The sequence below is a fragment of the Brachyhypopomus gauderio genome, unplaced genomic scaffold, assembly GCF_052324685.1.
Source record: "Brachyhypopomus gauderio isolate BG-103 unplaced genomic scaffold, BGAUD_0.2 sc86, whole genome shotgun sequence".
Taxonomy (NCBI): Eukaryota; Metazoa; Chordata; class Actinopteri; order Gymnotiformes; family Hypopomidae; genus Brachyhypopomus; species Brachyhypopomus gauderio.
In genome coordinates this window covers 981,374-997,780 of record NW_027506907.1, presented here as the reverse complement: position 1 = coordinate 997,780, position 16,407 = coordinate 981,374, and the positions used below count along the sequence as shown (strand labels likewise).

Genomic DNA, 16,407 nt, shown 5'->3' with positions numbered 1-16,407 from the left:
TTATATTTTTATTTTCTCATTTTATGCACTTGTTGCTGGAGTGTAATGTCTTTAGTTGAGAGACTGGGTTGAGGGAAATCCCGGCCTTTCTAGGTTTTTATGGTTGAATAAACACCCGTTATAAATTCAGACATTTCTGGAAAATTATATATTTTAATTAATATATAATTATTCATTATTGCTATTAATAGGTATTTTATTATTCTTATGTGATAAAGGGATAGTTCTGCAAGATTAAAACCCTTTGCTAACAGCTCATAAATTACTTAAGATAGCCCGAACTCACCTAACTCGTATCATCTTGAGTTAAGGGGGCGCTACATAATGAAAATGCACATTTAGCGGGGAAGAAAAGGCAGTCAAACACGCCAGCGTACTCTCGCAACCTGGAAGAGACTGCCTACCGTATATAGGAGATTGACTGCAAAACATTGGACTTGCTTTTTACAGTTTGTAGGCCTACTGTAAACTTTACTGCATTGATAGACCATCTCATTGCAACACAGAAAAGAAATACAAAACTGTCATAACATGCCATAGCCCAATTAACAAAAATGACTTAATAAAAATTTTAACAAAGGAAACGGGCAGAACTGTACAACTGTACATCACACTGTATGTAGAATTATAGCGCAATCTTTCTACGCCTTCCAACATTCCTGTCTGTCAGGCCACAGATTCTCATTAATATTACAGTGGACATGACAGACATCGTGGAACAAATCTTTTGAAATGTCTTCTCCAGCCTCTGCAGGCTTCTGCTGTAATGTCCTGTCTAGAAAGTTTGAATCGGGGGGGGGGGATAGAGGGGGGGCATAGAGGCCATACTATCCCCAGCATCGTCGCATGCGCGATTTCAAAATAAGAGCGGATAGCGCGATTGAAAAAAAAAAATCCAAAAAAAAAAGCCCACTTTTGGGTCATTCCATGTCAAAGCAACCAAAATTTTGATTGACCATCTCAGAATCCCTTCAAACTTTCCCCATTTGTAGGCAGATATGTTTCATGGAAAAATCCAAAGTATTTCTGTTCCATGTTCAATATTTCAAGAGTTACAGCCGTTTCCCCCCCCCCCCCCCCCCCCCCCCCCCGACGCATCTTTTGCGAAAGTGGCTAAATAGCAATATTTGAATGTGAATATCTCTAAAACTATTACAGCTAGAAGGCTGAAATGTTTAAAAACTTGTATACTTGTAATTTATGTACTTTTTTTGCACAATTTGCTGTCAAATATACGATTTCACACATACGGTACCCTTGTTTGGACACTTGATTCCAAAAATACCTATATTAATTTTTTCAATTTTTTTGTTCTGTTATATACTTTGATATGTGCTGATTATATGGTAGAAAAATTGGAATGGCCTTTTTTGATATAGTGGTTTTATTCACCTGAAAGTCACCAATTCACCTGAAAATCACCAATATCATGGAAAAATAACATTCAAAAAAGAGAAGCAAAACTAAATTTATGTTGTGCTAAAATGCAGTATTTACACAAAAAATTCATTTACACAACTTCTTGGTTGATTTGACATGGAATGACCCAATAAATATAAAACCTGACACTGAGTTAGCAGATTAAAAAAAGAGAAGCTGAAAAACTGATTGCTCCACCAGATGGCGCCAGTTGGCTATCAAGTACTTGAACATCTGCTAACTCAGCGTCAGGTTTTATACAAGACACACTTCCTCAGGAGAGACATCAAACAAGGTACACAGAATAAAATCAATAGTAACACAACAATCACTGGGGTACACACAGTCGCCAGTTAGGTTCCCCAGTTTACTACTATGTTCCCCCTCCCACAAAGTTACGGTGTCTTGTTTACCTGCTCTTCCCTCCTGGGGAGGTGCCACCACCCCCCACAGGATGAGCAAGAGCATAGGGTTCATGGTGGGTGATTGTTAACCTTTCTTGACAGTTGTTGTGCGGGCACGCCCAATCTGCACTACCACACACTCAGCTGAGGTGCCCGAACACCCTCCTTTCACCCTATAGGAGCTGGGATGCATCAGGGCTGCCCTTTGTCTGCTCAGGTACTGGAACCGTCTTGCAATGGCTGGCGTGAATCCACGTTGCCCTCTCGGCCACCTTCACTGCTGTTGGGGTCATTAGGAGGATCTGGAATGGGCCTCTTCACCACTTCAGTGGTGTTCTCTGTTCCTGTCCCCTTGTCTGTTCCCCAGATTATCACCCATCTTGTTCCTGTCCCGGTCTCTGTTATTCTTAGTATATTCACCTCTGTGTTTGCCTCAGCCCCAATCCCTGGCTCTGCTCCCATGTCTGCTCCCGGTCCTGTCCTGTCCAGCCCTGCTCCTGTACCTCGCCCTGGTCCTGTCTGGTCTCCCCTGATCCCTAGTCCTGTTCTTAGTGTTCCAGGCAAGTCTCCGCTCCTCCTCTCTCTGCCATGCCCCAGGTCCCGTGTCCCGTTTTGCCCGGCCCTGTCTTTCCAGTCTGTCCTGTGGTGTCCTGTCTCGGTTCCACTGTCCCTGTCCCTTGCCATGGCCCATGGTTCCCTGTCTTGTCCTAGTCTGTTCCTCTGTCCTGTCTGCCTTTTCATGCCCCGGAGTGGCATGCTTAGAGGGGGGGTACTGTCACGTAGGGCTACGCCCCCCTCTCTAGCTGTCACTCCGGCCCCCTGTTCCATGTGCCTGTGTTTTCCTTGTCTGTTTATCCTGCCCTGTTGCTAAGCTTTCCCTTTGTCTGTCACACCCCTGTCAGTGTTCACTCCTGCTATCAGTCCGGTCCATGTCTTCTGTGTAACCTTGTTTAGATCCATTCCCCAGTTAGTCCAGTCCGTGTCTTCTGTTGTTCACCTTGTCTTGTCTGTCCCTCCTTCCTTGCTTTCAGCTCAGGTGTTTCTAGTTTGTCTTGATTTGTTTGGTACTTGTACTCCCTGTGTTTCAGTCCCTCTTTGGAAGTCATTGTGTTAGTAATCTCTGGTTTATTGTATTCTGGTCTGTAAGTTGTTCCTGTGTTCCTATGCCTGTTTTCTGTCCTCGTTTGTAGTTCTTGCATTTGTTGTATTCTTTGACTTTTGTTATCTGAGTTATCTTGTCTGGTTATTGGTTTCTTGTTATGGTGTAGCCTTATTTGAACTAGTATGTCTCATAGTTCCTGTGCTCCTGCTGCTTGTATTAGTCATGTCAGCACCCCATTTATTAAACCCTGCTCTCTTCAGCATTTGTGTCCACCTCTTAGCATGGCGATGGCTCATTATTTAACGCGAAGTGGGACAGCCGTGTTTAAAATAGATTTTTTCCAGAATTTGTCATATCCAGGCCACTAGGTGTCACTATAATGACTTTCATAATTTCAAGAATTACAGGACAAAAATACGTGTTGACTTTTAACACAGAGACTGTATGTGGAATGATTTGTTGTGAATTAGCCAAGATAAATATTTGTTAATACCTGATAACTTAAATTTACATACATTACTCATTTTTGTGATTTGTATTATTTTATTTATCATTTACTGGTGTTTTAGTTATGATGGTTCCAAGACATGTGATATCATTACAGATAGATAGATAGACAGACAGACCCGTATAGCAGTAGGAATAAAATATTTTTTTAATCTCTCAGTTCTACAACGCAATGAGAGGAGCCTGTTACTAAGGCTGCTCCTCTGAGCTGCCAGAGTCTTGTGCAGCGGATGTCTGCTGCTGTTAAGGATGGTCTGCACCAGACATCTCACCCTCTCCTCCGCTAGCTCCTTCACATGGTCTGCTCACACCCATTACATTCACACACTTCAGTTTATCAAGCCTGATTTTATCTCTTCTAGAAATGCTGCTCCCCCAGCAAACGACACAGAAGAACACAACACTTACAACAGCATGCTAAAACATATTCAGAACCTCCTTACAAACACTAAACGATTTCAGTCTCCATAAGAAGCAGAGCCTGCCTTGGCCTTTCTTATGTGTTTCATTCATGACCAGTTCAATTTATTGTCTAGATGGAGTCCAAGATATATATAGGCCTGCACAATTACCTGCACAATCATCATCAAAAAGGTCTTTACAGAGGGTTTCCTGTCAGATGCAAATGTTCTAATGTTCATAAGAATAAAAATAAAAACAGCAAAATTAAAAAACAGTTTGTTAAATGAGATCTGTCAAATAAATAAATGAATAATACAGGGACCTCTAATAGCTAATGACAGAAACATTCTCATAAGATAATGTGCATGCTTAACCTCCTAAGTCCAACACGTTCACAGGTAGAATTATGTTTAACAGATCCCTCAGCTCACGCCTGATCAGCACCCGGCCCTCACTCACACTGGGAGCCTCCAACACAGTTCAGTTTGGTGTTATGTTGCGTGTCTTGACAATGTGTCAAAAGTGCATGATCCAGAAGCATTGAGTGTTTCCTAAGCTGCTTTATCTGCTTCTCAATGGAGAATGTATTGTGTAACCATGTCATTTGTAGAACTGCCTTCTCATTCATAGAAATGTTTTCTCATTGGTATAAGGCTATACAATGCAGTCCTATTAATAAGAAGTGAATGTACATAAAAAACTATATGAGCACGAGAACATGAGCCTTTGAGACATGAGGTTACTTACAGATTACAGGAAATGTCCAAAACGATAGATTACGAATGATGTAGCTCTATGTATCACTTTATGGAACCTTTCTGTTATAGTTCCAGTGTTGGGAGTTTTAATTAGACTGACAGGAGGTAATACAAATATTTCTTGTAAATTTCATCTTTCACATTCCTCATTTTGTTGGATACAAAATTGTTGTTTATATGCTTAAAAATATGAGCAGGTCTAACAATTGGAAAGTTGTTGATTGGATACAGTCACTGCTGTTATGTTGTTCACGTGTACAAAATCACAAAATGTTGACCAATAGAACTTGCATTGCTACAGCGTTTAATCTTATAAGAATCTTAAATGTAGTTCTGAAAAGCACAGAAAAGAGCTACAGCTAGCAAATCAGAAAGATGATTATCATAATCAATTGACCATGTTTTCATTAGTTATTAACAACTGACAAAATTTTGGGAGGCCATCTTGGTGTCACAATCATGGAGCACATCATACCTGAAATGGAGAAAGGAAGTGAGATCATAGATGCAACCAAGCCTAAAGAAACAGTGGTGGTAACCCTGCTTGTTCCACCACAGCTTGGTTCTTTTTATCTGCCTGTTGTGAATTCTTCTGACATGAATGAAAGGTTCTCTCACCATACATGGTAAATTCTATAACAATGTATGTACAGTTTTATATAGTTTTACCACCTATCCCAGCAATATGCTACCATTAGTTCTCCGGACACACAGGAGTTGTGCTGTCATTGATATCTAGTGGATGTCTTAAAACTGCTTACTTGGGCTACCACTCAAACTAACTGTTTGTGGTGTGTTTACGTTATCTATTTTTCAGTGTTTGATACTTACATTTGTTTGATAAGTTTATTAAATGGTGTGGAACCATCTTCCATTGACAGTCTGTTGAAATGTATAGACAATATATAATTTGACTACGTTTGTAACTTAATACATCACAAATATGATATCTAGATTAAGCATAATTAGTGACCCACATCCATTTGACATTGAAATAAAAAAGATGTGTCTAGTGTTAAATCTCATAGACTAGTGAATACTCACGTGCTGTTTATTATAGTCCTAACACAGGCAATGTCATCAGTGATGATGTCATCGGTTAAGTCTTTAAAGAGACATTACATTCAGAATAATGCAAAGTTCCTATCTAATTCAATTTCAAATCTAATTACTCATCTTTATGTATAATGGCAAAAATGACTTTTAATTTAGGAATTTAATCCTTAAAAAATAAATTTATTATTATTAAAAAATAAATAATCTACAGACAGCATTATCAAGAAGTTCCTAAATGGACTCACCATCACAGCTCATCCCACAGAGGTTGAGTGAGGTCTTGTTGCCTGAGGCACACACAACATGATCTGCCAACTGGAAGAGGCCATAGAATGTCCATCTTCCATCATCATCATCATCTTCATGATCCCTGGACTCCTCGCTGCCCCCTGCATGTGCTGAATCGAAGGACCCAACCTGAGGGCCATGTTCTGGAGGGCCATGCTCAGGAAGAGGGTGATTGGAGCTGGGGCTTTTTTGTCTGTGGAAATAGTAATGAGTCTCAAGGTCAACAGTTTACTTGAATGTGAAATCATTGAAATCATGAAGGGCCACATTAAAAGGTTCATCATCAAATTCGGGAGGGGGAACAGGCCTGGATTGGGGTTCAAACCTTAAGGATCTGGTTTTACGAAAATTATTATTGGTGGAATTGCTGCTGGTGGAATTGTTGCTGGTGGAAATATTGCTGGTGGAATTGTTGCTGGTGGAAATGTTGCTGGTGGAATTGTTGCTGGTTGAATTGTTGCTGGTGGAATTGTTGCTCCCATCTTGGGGACGGGAGGAATTTAACCCTGGTGTGGCTTCTGGGCGGGACTTTTGGGTTTGGGGGGTCAGAGTAGTGGGATGGACATGATGAACATCTTCATGGTCGTCAGTGTTGTCTTCACTGGAGTCAGTGTGAGGTGGAAGGTTGGAGTTAGGACGCTTGGCAGGATTGATGCGTACTGTCTTAACTGCTGGCTTGCGAACTCCAAGGTGATTTTCATTTCTGTCAGCACCCTCATGGTGTTCAGCTTGGCCAGTAACTGTGTCTTGCTTGGATGTACTGTGATGAGAGGTATGGTTGGAGATGGGGGGCTTGGTAGCATTGATGGGAATTGACTTAACGGCTCTGGACCTGCGACCTCCACGGTTTTCATTTCTGCCAGCACCATCATGGTGTTCAGCTTGGCCAGTAACTTTGTCTTGCTTGGCTGTACTGTGATGAGAGGTATGGTTGGAGATGGGGGGATTGCGACCTCCGGGGTGCTTTGCCTCATCCTCTGTTACATTCAGGTGATTCACCATGCTGGTGTTGAAGCCAGACGTCTGCTGCACATGGCACACAACTTAAAAAATGCAAATAAAAGAATGTCAGTCATCATAGGTACAGTTTACAAACTTTTAGTTTACTAAAAATTATTAATGAAGTGAGGAAGACTTCTGCTTCTTTTTTTACAGCTTAGAATGTGTCATGATTGGCTCCACCCCTCCTGTCAGTCATGTAATATATATTAGGGGTACATGCCCCTATTATGAAAATAGGATTAAAAACAAAAGCGTCTCTGATTTGATTGGCTTGCTGTGTCACATTTATAAAATTTGACCTTTCTTCTGTAAATGTATTTGAGATGGGTCTAGTTGTTATGAAGTGCTCATTTAAATGCTTCACTATACCAACTTTAGATGTTATTTCTTTAGAGTTAACTAAAAAATACGCTCAGGAAGGCGTGAATTTGAATCGGAGCTTGATAATGATTTTATCTGCTTCCAAAACTTTGTAGGATTATTTAGATTTTCCAAAATAAATTTTAAATAGTAATCTGATTTAGATTTCCTAATTTGCAATGTACATTTATTTCTTAAAACTCGGAAGGCAGTCCAATCAGCACTAGAGTTAGTAGATCTTGCCCTGGCCCACGCAATATTTCTTTCCTTCATCAAGGTAGAAAGTGATTCTGTGACCCAGGGATTACTCTTCCCAGAAATCCTATATTTCATATAGAGACCTGTAAAGCTTTGAAGGCCATTGACCATAAAAAGTCTTGTAGACCAGATAATCTGGATCCTTATTTTTTAAAACTAGCAGCCGATGTTATTGCTAAACCTATCGCTCATATTTTTAATCTGAGCCTTCAAACAAATACTATTCCCAAAATTTGGAAAGCAGCATTTGTTCTTTCATTACTAAAGGGTGGGGACCCATCTGACTTAATTATCGTCCTATTTCAAAACTCTGTGTCCTTGTCAGTCCTGCCTCCCTCCTGTCGGTCATGTCTTGTTTGTCTTTTATTTTGAAATTTCCTAGTTGTGTCTGTCTTCACTCCCCTGCCCCCGCGTTATTGCTTTCTGCTGTGTCTTGAGTCCCTTGGTTGGTTAGTGTATTTAAGTCTTGTGTTTAGTCTCTTGTGTTGTCGGTTATTGTAAGTACCTCTTGTTTGTATGCGATTTGGTATCTTGGTCTTTTGTGTCTGTAATACTAGTCTGTATGTACTCCTTGTATTCCCTATTAGATGTACTTTGTGTGACTGGTTTCTCTAGTGATTTTGCTTGTTGATGTCTTTGCTTTTATTTAGCCTTGTCCACCCAGCTATTTCTGTTAGTGTTGTTTGGTTCATATGTTAGGTGTTTGATTATTCTTTGTGTATGTTTTGTGTGCTTTGTGTATATGTATCAGTTTTATCATTAAATTCATTGTTCAGTCCGCACTTGCGTTCAGCCCTCTCTCCTAGTTGTTACAGTCCTTGCTGAGATATTGGAATCCCAAGTAAATTCTCAATTGAAACATTTTGTGACTGAACACAACATTTTAAGTGAAACTCAATCTGGCTTTAGAGCTGGTCATAGCACCATCACAGCAGCTATGTTGGTAACAAATGATATTGTGAGGGCAGCGGATAAAAAGCAATATTGTGCAGCTCCATTTGTTGATCTATCTAAGGCATTTGATTCGGTTGACCATAAGCTGCTATTAGGCAGACAGAGATATTGGTATAGGGGATAAATCTCTGGAATGGTTTAGAAACTCTCACAGATAGAACTCAGTGTGTCTACTCAGATGGACACAAATCAAAATTTGTGTTGATTGACTCAGGAGTCCCACAAGGATCAATTTTAGCCCCTTTGTTATTTTCTATATTTATGAATACTATTGGAAAGGGAATGCCCACAGCTAAAGTACATCTCTATGCAGATGATACAAATATTTATTCAGTTGCATCTTCTTTAAATCAAGCTACTAATAATCTGCAGGCAGCCTTTCAACAACTACAGGCTACATTATGTGGATTAAAGTTGAAATGCTAAGAAAACTAAATATTGTAACGCGGCACCCCCGAACACGGCGGTGTCGCGCTGGTTTTGCAGTGTGTAGGACTCAAGGGCAAACCCATAAATAAATGCCGCAAACGGAAACCTCCGCGATAGCGGGAAAACAAAAACAAAAAAAAACCCCGAAGGGATAACGGCAGAACACGGAGGAATCTCGACGTGCGAAAACACCAGGTAAGTAAATAACAAACAAAAAACACGCGGAACAAAAGTCAACGCGTCGCTGCAGAGAAAATGGGGAAAACAAAAATACACAACAGCTCAACGTGTCCAGGAGAAAAATAAGAGGCAAGGGAGGGGAAGAGAAGCTCAGATGCAAGACCTAAAGCTTCTACCTTAGAATACCTGTCAGTCTGTCAACCAGAACACTGGCAGACAAACCAACTTAGAAAATAAAAGAAAATCGAAACAGCAGAGAGAGAGAGAGACTGAGAACACTCAGCGAGAAAGAACCAGAGAGTATGCGAATGAGACGCAGAGAGAAATAAACGGCTTGGTCTGTGAGTGTAACAACAACTAACAACTTCAGCAATGAGCTGCTGAAGTTACTTGCTTTAAATAGGCAACAAACACCTGATGCCTATTGCGTCCGATTGCACCCAGGTCTAGCTCGCGGGCTCCTCCTTGTGGCGGCCGGAGGCACGTGCCTGGGTCTAACCCTGACAAATATATCATTTCTAGATCTCGTTCTTTGGACTTATCGTCCATTGGTATTTATACCTTACAGAACACTGAAATAGAAAGAGTGTCATCCTATAAGTACCTGGGTATATGGTTGGATGAAAAGCTTTCTTTTAGAATACATATTGAAAACCTAGTGAAAAAGTTAAAGATTGTACTGGGTTTTTACTTTCGGAACAAGACTTGTCTGAATTTATCAGAACATTTACATTTTTAAGTGTGTTACATTATGGGGACATTTTATATATGCATGCTGACTCCACTGCACTTCGCTGTTTGGATTCGGTTTATCATAGTGCCCTACGTTTTATATCTAACTCATTTAGTCGAACACATCATTGTGTACTTTATGAACTTGTTTCTTGGCCTTCCCTAACACTAAGAAGAAAATGGCACTGGTATAATTTTATTTATAAAGCCTTACTTTATAAATACTTCCTTTTTACCTGTGTACATTTTTGTCATGAGTTAGGAGCACCTATGACACTCGTTGGTCTAAGAGATGGAGTTAGGAGCATCGGCGTAGATGGAAATTCTGAAGTGAGGGGGACCAAGCTGTACAATATATACGTTTATGCTTGTAGATGCTAGATTTCGTATGGGGTCAATATAAATCTGGAGGGGACATGTCCCCCCCGTCCCCAGTGCCATCTGCGCCCCTGGTTAGGAGCACCTATGACACTCATTGGTCTAAGAGATGGAGTTAGGAGCACCTATGACACTCGTTGGTCTAAGAGATGGCTCCTTGAAGTACCTAGAGTTAACTCAGAATGGGGGAAAACCGCCTTTTCATATTATGCTCCCTGGTCGTGGAATAATCTGCAGAAAGCCTTACAGATGGACAATGCTGTTTCTTTAAAGAACTTTAAACTCCTAATAAAGAATTGTATAACAGAAAAATGCAACTGTTACATTTAAGCATGACACTGTGTTGTATTATGTTTGAATCTACTGATATTATTTGAATGTCTTGTTGTTCTAAATTTTGTAACTGGAAACGTTGGGTTGTCTTGACCAGGTCTCCCTTGAAAAAGAGATTTTAATCTCAAGGGACCTCCTGGTTAAATAAAGGTAAAATAAAAAAATAAGAAAGGGGTATCTGGACGTCGTGGTGATGCTTGGATATTTGTACTGTTGTATGAGTGATAGTTTGGCAGTTAAGTTTTCTGCTGAATGTACTTATGTTTTTCTTTGGTTCATTTATCCATTTGATAGTTTATATCCATTGATGTGTGTTCATTCGTGCTAGTCTATGTATCTACATGCATAGCGGTTTAGTCAAGTCTCTTAGTTCGTCACTGTTTTGTTTATTATTTCTCTCGTTTCTTCCGTTGGTTCATTCCACATCATTTCATGGTGTTCCTGCGTTGTCCGGATGTCTTCTCTTAAGTTACGCGAAATTGTCAATGTTAATTGTGATATCCCTGTCAATAAAAGCATTTCTCATTCACAACTGTGTCCGCTGTGTGTGTAGCAAACGCGGTGTTACAGAATGTCCTCTACATATTCAACAGACAATTGCAACTACCAAATAAGCATCTTTTAAAATGTAACTTAGTTTAAAATTTAAATGCATTAAAAAAAAAAATTTGTTTGATTTTTTATTGTATGTTATAGCCCATTTTATAATGTTTAATTTTAAAATTGTTTTTAGAGGATTATGACTTCCATTGTTTAACAGCAGTTTACAGAACTAATTGAAAGGTTCCACATCAAACATTTATTATTATTATTATTATTATTATTATTGACTCACTCTTGGCCACCTCAGTGCTGTTCAGTTGAGCCTTTGCCAGCTGTTTCTCCAGTTCACATTTGTTGAGCACCACACCGTCACTCACACTGGAAGCCAGCAACACCATCACCATCACTGCCAACATCTCCACTCCTCTGCGCACTTGCATGTTGCCTGTGTTTGCGTCTCCTCTGTGAATTCTGCAGTGTGTGTAATATAAAGGTCCAGTAACCTGATTCCTCCTCTGTCTTCCCTCCCACCAGCATCACTTCCACTCCTGCTTTCTGCCAGTCACGCTGCTTTTGTGATGGGTGATGGGCCTCAGGGAAAAATTCTCTGGGCTTTGCAAAATGCAAACCACTCCCAAAGCTGGGCTGGGCTGGGCTGGTCAGTAAGTGTCGTGTGATTCTGTGTACAAAACAATATATAAATCGTCTGCATCATGACGAATGAACGTGTGTTTGTTCTTTTTTGGTTGTTGTTCTAATTTATGAACCTGCAACAATGTTGTATATGTAATTTCACTGAATAGAGGGTAATGGATCGCTGTTCAAAAAAACAAACGTGCATTTCTTTGAAAGCTCTGTGAAACTTTAAAAAAGACTGCAGAACCCAATATTGTAATAATTTCCCAATAATGTAAAACCAGAAATGTAATAAAACATTGCTGGTAACCCAGTCAAAAAGGTAATAAAATAATGCAATCAATTTCTTAATAATGCAATGTAATATCCTAAGTATTGCCAACCATATTACCAATAATGTTTTAAAGGTTTAGGATTAGGGCCAGGGTAGTGAGAATTAACATGAGTCAGCTTTCAGGGACAGTAGTTGCACCATCATGTCTCCCCCTCCACCTCAATTAGTGCTTCATTTGTCCCCACAATGCTGTGTCAATGTAGTTTGGACAGTGATGTCATTGGTCCCATTGGATTGGATCCTAATCACCCAACACAGTTAATAATGAATTTAAAACTCTCCCTTTTCTTTTTACTGTTGATCTATAACACTGAAAACATTTAAGGGCATAACACAAAGATTGTTTCTAATAAATGATTGCACAAAGATTATGTGGTGAAAATCGAATGCAAATTCTTGCAAAATGTGCAAATGTGCAGACATTGGTTTCCGTGCCAACACAATCCGTAACAACCTGACAACCTGGAGAAATGCAAAATAGCTCACTGAGCTGCAGAAAGATCCCTTTGAATCGCCATCATCCTGCAGTCACTGATAACAGCAAGTGCACAAGCAACAAAGGTGAAAAATGAAGAAGGTGAAGCAAAACCACTTCCTGTTAGCGACATGAGAAGCATGTTGATACACCAAATCAAAACATCACACAAAGTGTAACATGTTTGACCTTGAATGATGCAAGTTGGCAAGCTGGCAAAGTACAGCATACTATTATTAACATACTATTATTAACATGCTATTATTAACATGATATTATGAACATGCTATTATTAATATACTATTATTAACATTATTTAAATAACATGCTGTTTTTTTTTTACCATTCTGTTATTAACATACTATTAATAACATACTGTTATTCGCATACTATTACTGAAATACTGTTTTTATTGTAGTATTTAGTATAGTATAGCATACAGTTTTGGGTGCAGCCTTTTTTTCAAGAAAATATTTCAAAAACTCTAAAACTCTAGCAGTTGTCATTGTACTTCACATCGTATGATATAGTGCTCATATTTATTGATGTCTATGTTTAATTGCAGTATTTCTGGGTTTCAGTTTCAATTCCTGTAGTTTAGGATTATTCTGCTTCAAGAGTATCTTGAATTCTGACATCTGACATGTAGGATGAATTCTGTGAGCAGACGGCAAAGCACTTTGTAAGTCACTCTGAATAAGAGTATCTGCTGAAAAACCTCCCCTCATCTCACTTCATACCACACCTTAGCAGAAGAAAGATATACAAAATTATCTGAGGACAATACTGAGTGATTCTTAAACAGTACTTCACAATAAGCTTTTTTGGTTTTTCCACTGTACTGTTGCAGACTGGATGAGTTCTGGAACATTCTCACCACTGCATTAGCATTATCTCATCTATCGGTGTTTGACTACCAGCTGTACCAAGCTGATATAAGAGATTACAGAGGGTGTTTTGTGTCAGTATCACTGTTTGACTGGTAATGGTCTACTACCCAGAGTTACTGGGTCAACAGTAGCCATGTCATCAGAAAAGGAGCCCTAACGCAGAGTTGAAGGACAGTTAACACAAGTTATACATAACAACAGGTGGATGATGGCCTGTAAATATACACCTACAATGTGTTTCTAATAAATGTTCATTATATGTGTAAAATAAACAAAATGGGTGGTTAGGAGGTAAAGTAGGGCTAAAAACATGGAGAACTATATATAACTACATATGAAATAACATCTGTCCATATGTAATGGCCCCCCCCTCTACCCCTTCATCTACGTGATGATGCTGATCACATGGTGTTTCTTTTCATTCTTTGTTTGCGTTTCTCCACATGCTTTGTTTTCCTTCCTCACGTGTTGCCACGCCCTCTTGTTGGCAGTGCTGCCCAAGTCACCTGTACCTTGTTTGTTCCCTTTATCATTGTGTGTGTACTTTGTGACATCTGCTTAACATAACTTATTTTCTATTGGGCATTAGCTAATGACTGTGTGCCTTTTGTTGGGTTCATTTTGTTTTCTATAAAACATTTTCTTTTCTTTTGGGACTCACACCGGCCTCCTGCTCTTTTATTTAATTTGCTCACCACGTCAATATCACAGAATAACCCACCTACAAGAACTTGTGTCTTGCTAATAGAGTAGCGGTGGGTGCAGCGTGTGGGGTGGACTTTACGGAGGCATTGCACCCTTGTTCAGTCACTCCCTGTTCAAGCTTCCCACCATACAATTTTTATTAGTCCCACACTGGAGAAATTCACAAAACTGAATTCACATCAGTGTTGTATAAAGTATTAGAGACCCATACTTGAGTAAAAGTACAAGTACTCTATCAAAAAAGTGTTCTTTTAAAACTTTACTTAAGTAGAAGTACAGAAGTATTCAGAATTTTTTGTACTTAAGTATTGCAAGTAGTTTATTCTAAAATGTATTACTCAAGTACTGAAAGTAAAAAGTACAAGTATTGTGCTTTGAATTAATTAAAGAAAGCCATCAAAGTTTGATTATCAATTGTTTTTATATATCACTTGCAAATCAAAGATGTCAAAGACCACAAATACAAGTGGTCTGTATGTACAAACAAGTAGCAACTTTAAAAACTGGGCTTAACACTTTGTACACAAAAAACAGATAACCTATGTCCCGCTACGTCGTAGGTTTGATGCAGAAGTACAAGTTCGCCTTAATTTAGCTGAGAAAACGAGGTGTATTTTGGATGTAAAATCTGTCCATCGGATTCTAAGGGTGAGCATACTGCCCTGCGTTTACCCTCAATAAATGCCCTTAACCCTATAAAAACACTACACTATAAAAATGGGCACATGATTAGTCAGCATGAAAAGAGACACAGATTACTGTTGCTAAAAACACAACTCAGCGTGACATCGCCTTTATGATTGCCAGCTAATGTTAAGTGAATACTGCAGCACGTCATGAACATAATTAGGTTAGTTAGCTAAGATATTGTTGAGAGAATGGGTTTTTGCTTAGCAATAGCATTAGCAACAATATTTATATTGCTTACCAGTAAACATAATATAGTAATTAAATATAACTGCTGCTTTAGCTATGTTTAAATTGTGAACCTCAAGAAGGCCCTCGCAAGTTATGCTGTGTAATAGTACAAAGGGAAGATGATTTGGTCTACAGGAAGTGGTGGACCTCCGCGAGAGGCCTGAAGATGTTTTAGACTGATAATGGTAAATTACAACATCCCTTTGAACAGACATTCTAATAAGATGAAACAAATGGATAAGTCATGTCTGCTTGAACAACAAAGTCATGTCTGCTTGAACAAGAACACCATGTAAGGTATAGAAGAAGATCTGAGGGTTTTGAGGGGTGGAGAAATAGCAAATAAAAACTGCATGTTACCAACACTTGTTGGATCTCTCTGATGTAAATGTTAGAATGTGTGAGATCCCCAGAGATATCTCTGTTTTAATAAAGGCCTTTTTGGTATTGCTATATTTTTGGTATGTTGTTCCTGCTATCTCCTTCCCATCAAACGAACACGCTGGGCTAAAGTGGTTGATAGAAGTTTAAAGCCCCAACAATATCCAACCTAACTAGCGCTTACTGACAGTTAAAACTGGTGTGTCTTCTGTGCGTTATATTAATAACTTACATTGATGTGTTTCTTCAAGTTCGAAGGTGAATTTTTGAAGGTCAATATTTCACCGTCTTTAGGCAGGCAGAGATGGCACTTCATCCTATAGTAATTTACTTTCACTCCAGCAAACGCAAACACTGTCTCTAGGTAGGGCCAGGGTGGTCTCCTTCCTCACCCTCACTGCCACGATCACTCGATGTTGAAGGTGTGGAAGGTGCCTTAAAGGTTATATGTACATTAAAACGCCAACAAGCTTATTATGCAGCACTTATACTGCTGTTACCAAACATGATACCATCTCTTTTAATGAGATAAAAAGCGAATTATTTGGAATAATTTCGAGTATATGTGTGTTTGTATGAATATGTAAATTAAGCTGAAGGTGCTGGAAAATACTGAAAATGGACCTTCAAAGTTCCGTACAAGTGCATGAATTCCACCTTGTAACTTCACACACACAAAAATCGAGAAGTGCACAACCTCGCGACGCGACCGCGCGCGTAGCCAACGTGCATGGGCGGAGCCACCGTGATTGCATCATTTTTGCCGCGCGGACCCTTGCGGCAGTCACGACGTGTCAAGTGAACCTAGATTACGAAGCTCAAGTGTTCAGTGAAGGCAGCAGCAGACCGGAGCATGCACAGTTTTCTTATAAGACAGCGCTGCTCATAATCTTTTGACCCGGAGACAGCGCCAGCTAACATGTTTATAATTGTTACGAGTAACTAACTATACAGCACGTAATT

At 39.4% G+C, this 16,407-nt stretch overlaps 1 protein-coding gene across 1 annotated transcript; it reads right to left on the bottom strand.

Moving 5' to 3' along the window:
- Nucleotides 1-3,556: 3,556 nt before the first annotated feature.
- On the bottom strand, nt 3,557-11,645 carry LOC143493420 (uncharacterized). The gene is made up of 6 exons (XM_076991836.1): nt 11,398-11,645; nt 6,262-6,979; nt 5,894-6,129; nt 5,637-5,697; nt 5,424-5,474; nt 3,557-5,067 (listed from the first exon to the last, which is right to left on the bottom strand). The coding sequence occupies exons 1-6, from the start codon at nt 11,543-11,545 to the stop codon at nt 5,007-5,009; spliced, it is 1,275 nt and encodes a 424-aa protein (XP_076847951.1). The 5' UTR covers nt 11,546-11,645; the 3' UTR covers nt 3,557-5,006.
- Between the last annotated feature and the right edge of the window lie 4,762 nt (nt 11,646-16,407).

Coding starts and splice junctions, on each gene's coding strand:
- LOC143493420 (XM_076991836.1), bottom strand. CDS start 11,545: ATGCAAGTGCGCAGAGGAGTGGAGATGTTGGCAGTGATGGTGATGGTG. Junction 6,980..11,397: donor CAGCACTGAGGTGGCCAAGA/GTGAGTCAATAA, acceptor GCATTTTTTAAG/TTGTGTGCCATGTGCAGCAG. Junction 6,130..6,261: donor CGTAAAACCAGATCCTTAAG/GTTTGAACCCCA, acceptor CTATTTCCACAG/ACAAAAAAGCCCCAGCTCCA.